At 53.0% G+C, this 7438-nt stretch overlaps 1 protein-coding gene across 1 annotated transcript; it reads left to right on the top strand.

Moving 5' to 3' along the window:
• Positions 1-384: 384 nt before the first annotated feature.
• On the top strand, positions 385-1866 carry CCL1 (C-C motif chemokine ligand 1; the record flags this gene model as incomplete). Its single annotated transcript, XM_081271742.1, has 3 exons — positions 385-460; positions 1636-1747; positions 1782-1866. The coding sequence occupies 3 exons, from the start codon at positions 385-387 to the stop codon at positions 1864-1866; spliced, it is 273 nt and encodes a 90-aa protein (XP_081127868.1).
• Between the last annotated feature and the right edge of the window lie 5572 nt (positions 1867-7438).

Genomic DNA, 7438 nt, shown 5'->3' with positions numbered 1-7438 from the left:
AGGCTGGGATGGAACTGTGTGGGCTAGAGAAGCCACACACAGGCCACTTCCTCCCGCTCACCTTTCTTGACTTCCCACTCAGCCAGAAGAGCTTCTTTGAGATCTTTATCTTGGCTCCTGCACTTGGGGAAGTTCCCGAGGCCAACCAGCACCCAAACATACCTCGAATGTCATCTAGGAGAGATGAGGAAAGGATTTTTCCATGTGGTCACTGGGTGTGAGTAACTGTCCCTCTCCCTGTGACTCCCACCTCTTCCCCTTGTCCTGGGAAACCCCACCCCAGGTCTTCAGATAAAAGCTCCAGGCACCGAGGATGGGACCAGAGAGAGCCCTTGGCTTCACCCAACACACCGAGGCTGCTCGAAAGAGGCACAAACATCCGAGATGAAACTGACCTCTGTGGCCCTGGTGTGCCTGCTGCTGGCTGCAACATGGCCACAAGACGTGGACAGCAAGAGCAGTAAGTGTAGTCGGAGTCCCTTTGCTTACCCCTGGGGAGGGCAGGCAGGCAGGCAGGTGCTCGGGGGGTTTGGGCAGGACTCACCTTGAACTCACCCACTCTGTCTCACTTCCTCCTACCTGAAGAGGAGGAATGGGGGATTCCAGTGGGCTGGGGGCAGAGCTGGCCAGTAGGACCATGAACCAGGAGCAAACATGGAGAGCTTTGAAGTTGCCAGCTTCAGCCTGAGGAGGCTCTGTCTAGTCCAGACCCTGCAGGCAGTTGGAGGAATTGCAAGATTTTTAAGTCAAGCTGGGAGCCCTGAGGACCAGAGGAGGAGGAGCCGGGTCTTGCCTCCACAGTGTGTTTAGATCATGGGCAGAATCTGCAAGCAGGACCAAGGCTCGAGCCATTTAATAGTTGGCTAACGTTGAGCAAGTCTCAGGCCCTTTAATTCTCAGATGGATTTCTCTCTTGGTAAAAATGGAGTTTGGTAATTGCATACCCTCCAGGGTTGGAGGAATATCCATCTAGTAATAGACATGAAAGGTTTTTTTGTTTTTGGGGTTTTTTTTTTTTAACTAGGAGGAAGGAGCCAAGATTGGAACGCAAAGTTTTTGGGGCTAGGGAGTGGATAGATGAAAGAGGAATGTAGAAACCAGCTGAGTTGGGGTGGAGCCTGGAACCAGCTAAGCATCAGGGGAGAAGGGAACAGAAGAGACAGAGTAGGGGAGCTGGTTAGTTCTTGGGAGCTCTTCCCTTCTCTTTTTGAGCTCATCTGGCCCTGGGTCTGTGTACTCGGAACCACAGTGTCCTGTGTGCATTGGGCTGACTGGTCCCCCAGGGTATGAGATCTAGAACCCTGGGGACAGAACAATACACTTGGGCTGGAATGTCAAAATAAATGAACCATTAAAAACTAAGGCCTAAAGTCTTTTTTTTTTTTTTTTTTTAATGGAGGAAAGTCTGGGCCAGGCCTGGGTTCCTTCTCACAAATGCCAGCTAGTTTGCAGGGAGCTCCGATCTGAACCCATCTTCTGACTCTTCACCTAACCCCACACCTGAGTGGCTGCTGAGACCAGGCTGTGCTGGAGTCCTCTGGATGTGGTCCCCAAGCCTGGGGATGTCCTGGGAGGGGCTTTGTGGGTGAGAGGCTGAGAGAGGGATGCAAGCTGTCTTCTGTGCTTGTCTCCTAGTGCACGTCTCTTCCTCCCGATGCTGCTTCTCATTTGCGCAGAAAAGGATTTCCCAGAAGACAATCCAGTGTTACAGAGAAACCAGCTCCACCTGTGCTTACCAGGCTGCAATGTGAGTGATCACCTGCCGGGCCCTTCCCCTCCAGAGGGAATGTGGTCGGCAGGAATGACAAGAGCAAACACGAGATGGCGCTGTTCCACAAGAATAAGCTTTGTAAATCCGGAGAGTGAGGCCCCCCCCCCCAACTCGCATGCAGAGCCGCTCTTGGGCGCTAGGGGGCGCGCGGAGCTGCGCAGCAGGTGCCAGGAACTCCTGCAGCGACTTGTTTCTGGCAAGTCCAGGGTGCCAATGACTATATCCCAGTATTGTATGCCCGGAGGAAGGAATTGCTTAACACAAGCACTGGGATTATCATGTAGTGGAAAGAACAAGGTTGTGATGATTATTCGTGCCTCTGCATTTGCCAACCTGTAGTTTAGGGACTGGGAGCTCCTCTGTACCGCATTATCAGGTCGCCTCCATATTGCTTTTGGGTGAAGGGGTTTCAGCCTGATGGCTGCATCACACTTGACTGGGGTAACAGACACTGCTCAGCTTTCTAAGGCAGTTTCACGCGTGTTGTCTCTGCTAAACCCCAGAAGCACACATTTCTGTTATCAGGACGACTTAGGTTCCTGGAGGAAGAGATAATTGTCTAAGTTCTCCCAGAGAGTAGAGGCAGAGTTGGGCTCTGGAATGGGCAACAGTCAAATTGGGAAGTGGGCAGATCAGAAAAGAACACACACATGAGAGAATGAGTGAGGTTCCAGCCGGACAGGAGACACTAAAAGTTGACACCGAGAGATATTCAAGGAGGCCAATTTTTTTCATCTAAGCTAATCCTCAGCGTGTCTCCAAAGTCTTCTGTTCCACTCTGACACATGGAATCATAATCTCTACGAGAAGGGTCCAGGAAGCTCCATCAATGAGCTCCTGATGCTCTGGATGCCCCCCTCCCCCCATGAGCAAGCCACAGATCACAGTGATTTCATATATAAAGGGAAAGAGCAAGGCCCAGAGAGGATACTCAGGGTCACCTGGGTGCGTGGAAGCAGAGAGGGGACTTGGGCACCGTACCCAGTGGGTGACTGTGGCGACTCAGCCCTCTCCTGTGTTCTTTGTTCACAGTTTCAAGCTGAAGGGAGGCAGAGAGAGCTGTGCCTTGAAGACGGAGAGATGGGTTCAGGGTTACTTGGGAAAACTAAAACCCTGCCTGCTGGTGTGACGATGAGCCTTGTCTACCCCGGCCTCTGGAGATCACTGGGTTTCACTCATCCCCCAACTTCCAACTCAGAGGATGTGCTCAGTCTTGATAAGCTATGTGGTTGCACTTTATATATTTAAATTCTAGAAACTTCAAACTCCTGCTCTCCTGTGTTTCTTGGGGTTCACAGGGATTTCAGGGGGGCACACTTGAGTCACACTGGGGGATGGAGGACAGAGGCTGGAGGGCTGGGGAGGAGGAGGGAGACCTGATGGACCTGGCGCCAGGGGAAGTGACAGTTGTCAACAGGAACCAGCCAATGACTCAGTGCCTCCCAGCATGGCCTTTGCCTTGGGTGAGTTTTGACCCAGGCTTGCAGCTTCTCTGCCTCCGGAACTGGCAGCTGAAATGGAGGCAGAGTAGGGCAGCAAGGAGGGCCAGGCTGGGCTACACTGGGGTGCAGGACCCTCTCCCTCCCTTGCCCTGCCCAGAGAGTTTAGGTGGTGATGTTATCTAATGACCTAAATAGAAGGCATCTTATGAGATTATCTTCCAGAAAAAGGGTGCCACCCCATTTTATAAATGAGACAACTAAGGGCTAGAGAGGGACACCCAGCAGTTCAGGGCTAGATCTGGCATTAGAGTCCAGGGATCCTGGGCCTGAGCTCTCTCTATCTACCTGGTGTCCCAAGTCGGCAGTGTGCACAGGGACCTGTCTTCGCTGCTCCAGGGATAGGCCCTGCACACCTGTTCACAGGACCTTCCTGTCGCTGGGAAAGTCCTGGTGGAGGTATGACTTGGGGGCTAAATCTGATAGACATGTCATCATAGCTCATCTGGAGGAGTGAGACAGTCTTGGGAAGAGCAGAGGAACCTGGATGGTCATATAGGAAGAGGAGGCCCTGTCCCTTTAAGAGGGTCAGTCATAAGTTCCAATTTGTGTAAAGTGTGATTTGAGAACAGTGCAGGTGGGGGGTGAATTCTGGGTCTCAGGATTGGCATCCCTTTTCTGGCCAGCGTGATGGCTTCAGGGAGAAGATCTAATGCCCTGAGTCTCAGGCCTTCTCCCTCTTTCTCTAGCACGTGACATGTCACCCTTCTGGCGGGATCTTAATCCGCCTGCTCCTCCACTCATGACTCCCTGCTTTGGGCCCTGCTTCTTCCTGCCCTGCCTGAGGCAGTAGGTCACTTTCCATCTTCCCCTCCCAACTCTATCCCACCCACAGCCCCAGACAAACCTTCCTGGTGTCTACCCTCCCCTCCCCGGTCCCTCCTGATGGCCCCCAAACATTTCTGTCTTCCTCTTGTCCTCAGAACTGAGTCTAACTGGTTCCCGACATTCTCATTCCTCTATAATCCAGGCTCAGCCTTCTTGTCTAAAGGTCTCTGGCTTCTACAGTCTGGGTCCCAACTCCAACCTTGCGAGGAGGCTCCCTCCAGGGCCCTGGACTCCCCCCACCCCACCCCATGGCCTGGTTCCCTGGGGAGGGCGGTCAGGTGCACACACAGGCTGTATCGCTCACATCGGGCTGGGAGCAGGAGGCATGGGGTTGGGGAGAGCAGTCAGAGGACATCTGCAGTCAATCCAGGGAGAGCCTTTGGTCAGGAGTGGGAGTTTCTGAAGAAGGGAACAGCAGGCGGGCATAAACAGTATATATGGCTGATGGACAGTGGGCCAGAGGAGCAGACGTTGGAGTCCAGAGCCATTGTTCTAGAATAGCCTGGATTGCTGAGGCAGGCCCTCCCTGACACTTGGAGGAGCCTAGGTCAGCCACACAGCCAGGGCCTCTGAACATGGCATTCCCTATAGCAAGCTCCGCCATCTACTCCCACCTTGGAGCGCCCCCTACCTGCTGGACGTTACCCTGCTGGGGATTTTAAATAAAATATATTTTCTGCAAAAAAATCAGGCATTCATCTTTGCACAGTAAAGCTCACATTCACAAGGAAGTGTACCCCCTAAGTTGCAGGGTCCCTTTGTGATTTCTACAGACACCCGCTTCATCCCTGCAAGCCGGAGAGAAAAACCCTCCCAGGGTATGAGGCTCCCCCTGAGGCTCATAGTCAAGAACCAAGCTCAACACCTTGCTTTAACAAAAGAGATCACTGGGGCTGGGGTTGTGGCTCAGTGGTAGAGAACTTGCCTAGCATGTGTGAGGCCCAGGGTTCAAACCCCAGTACTGAAAAATAAGAACTAAAAAAAAAAAAATATTCAATATAAAAATCCAAACCAGTAACAATTTTTTAAAGAGAGAGAGAGAGAGATTTTTTTAAATATTTATTTATTTATTTTTTAGTTTTCGGCAGACACAACATCTTTGTTGGTATGTGGTGCTGAGGATCGAACCCAGGCCACCCGCATGCCAGGCGAGCGTGCTACCGCTTGAGCCTCATCCCCAGCCAGTAACAATTTTAATAATATTATTTCATAAGACATAGTGCATTTTGTGATACAAAACAGAAAGAATTCCATTGGAAAAATCAAAGCAAAGTTATTGTAAAGGATGGTTGGGAAGTCAGGGGGTGGGCAGGGGAGAGCTGAGCCATTATTTCTCATACTCAAGGACTGAAGGCTTGGTCCAGGTCTTGCACAAGTGCAGTCCATGCCTGGCTTGTCCTTGGGCAGCACAGATCTCCTTGTTGTATGGCTCTGAAGCTGTGGGTGGAGGGAAGTCACACCGTGAGATGGGGGACACAGCCCTGCAGCTGACTCCTAGGAGCCAACACCACCTGGCCCAGCTGCAGCAGGTAAAGAGCCACCCTGAGACAGGAGGAAGGGGCTGTGTGGACAGAAGGGGTCTCTGGAGGCAGCTGCTGCTCTGGTGGAACTTTCTTGGTGCTTCTAAGGCAACTTTGAGGGTGCAGGCTAGTGCCCAAACGGGTGAGGCCATCACGGGAAGTTACTGGCGCTCTCTGGGCATGTGTGCCCAGTCATAAAGAGGCTCCGATGTTATCCTCTGAGTGTTGGATCCCCGTCAGCCTGGCATCTGCCTGAACTTTGCGTGGGGCACAAGGGGGCAGAGAGAGCAAGATGAGCAGTTCATTTCTACCCGTACGACTGCCTCCCAGGGAAAGTTCTCACTGATGAGCTGATGGCTTTGTAGCCGTCCAGGGGCTCTTCCTGCTGGTAACAGCTTGTGTTCTGGGTATGAATCCTATCTAGAAGCAAAACCACCAATAACAAGCCTTTGGGGGTGTGTGAGGTTTCTCTGGGCTTAGATGAGTCAGGAACGGTCCGTGGGGAAGGCAAAGCATAGAGAGGCAGAAGCAGATCTGGCCCCTGCCAAGTTCAGAGCTCCTGCCCTGGTTCCCAGGGTGAGAAGGGCCTATGACATGCAGCTCGAGGATTCAAACTGGTTCTCTTGGCTGCAAGGTTGGAAGGCGTTACAGCCACCTGGGGGATGCCAGGGGCGCGGCCAGTGGGCAGGTCCTGGCTCCAGATCTACAGTATTTGGGATGATTGGGGAGGAAAGCAGCAGCCGTGGGTTTGGAGTAGGCAGATGAGGTTTGACTCTTTCTTTGGGGTGGTCTGGAGGTGGATGGGTCCCTCCGGTATCCAGCCCGGGCTTCAGCTTTCTGACTTTAAAATGAGATGTTAACGTGAAGCTCTGGGGAACCGTGCCACTCTGGGGGGCTTGGAATTGGAGCACTTTGGCTCAGGGCTTTCTAGAACGGGAGAGCAATGGAAAGAAAGAGAGGGAAGGAGGGAGAGAGCACCGCCTTACGTGGCGGAGCAAGCACCTGGGGGCTGACAGTGGTTGCCCTGAGCAACAGGTCCAGAGGGCTTTGTGGTGGCTTTCATGGTGTCATGGGGACTGCAACTGGGTTGCTCTCGGCCCCTGCTCTGGCTGCTCTGCCTGCCTTTCGTAGGGAGCAGAGGGGTAGGAGAGCTCAGAGAGCTTGCCTGGGCTGGGTCACGGTGACCGCATGAGGAAAGGGCCTCCATCTGTTGAGCTGGAGCTGGGTGTTCATGACCCAGGAAATGCAAGAGGGAAGCTGGCATTGTGGGCAGGCCAGGCAGCAGGGGCTCTGGAGGCTCCTAGCCTCAAAGGTGCAGGGGGCAGCGTGGAAGGAGAGCACAGATGTACCGCAGAGGCCGGCTGCAGGTGCCACCCAATGGACTCTTCTGGGATTGCTTTCCTCCAATATGATAAGAGGCGGGGCCCATTACCATCACACCCATTTCATAGATGAAGAAACCGAGGTGCAGAGAGATTAAATGACTTGTCCGAAACCTCAAGGGAAGTGAGTGGTGACGCTGGGTGAGAAATCTAGTCGGTTTAATCACCAGGTGGGCTGCAAACTTTCGTTTAGCTGCTCAGCCGGGTTTAGTGTGGCAGTGCAACAGGTGAGACAGAGGAGTTGAGTTCTGATGGTAGGGGCTGCCTAGGTCACAGGCTGGTTCCCTTTTCTCCTGCTGAAGCCCAGAGGGACATGGTTGGAAAACCTCTGATTTGTCCAGGCCTCTTGTTTCAGGAACTCTGGGGCTAGGGCCACTGATGGGGGGAGGGGCGAGGTGAGCTCTTGGCTCCTCTTCCTGTCAACCTTCTGGGTAAAAG

The sequence above is a fragment of the Spermophilus citellus genome (genome assembly GCF_964194105.1).
Source record: "Spermophilus citellus genome assembly, chromosome: 17".
NCBI classification, from domain to species: Eukaryota; Metazoa; Chordata; class Mammalia; order Rodentia; family Sciuridae; genus Spermophilus; species Spermophilus citellus.
Note: the sequence above shows the minus strand (reverse complement) of the source record. Positions and strands in the feature narration are given on the sequence as shown.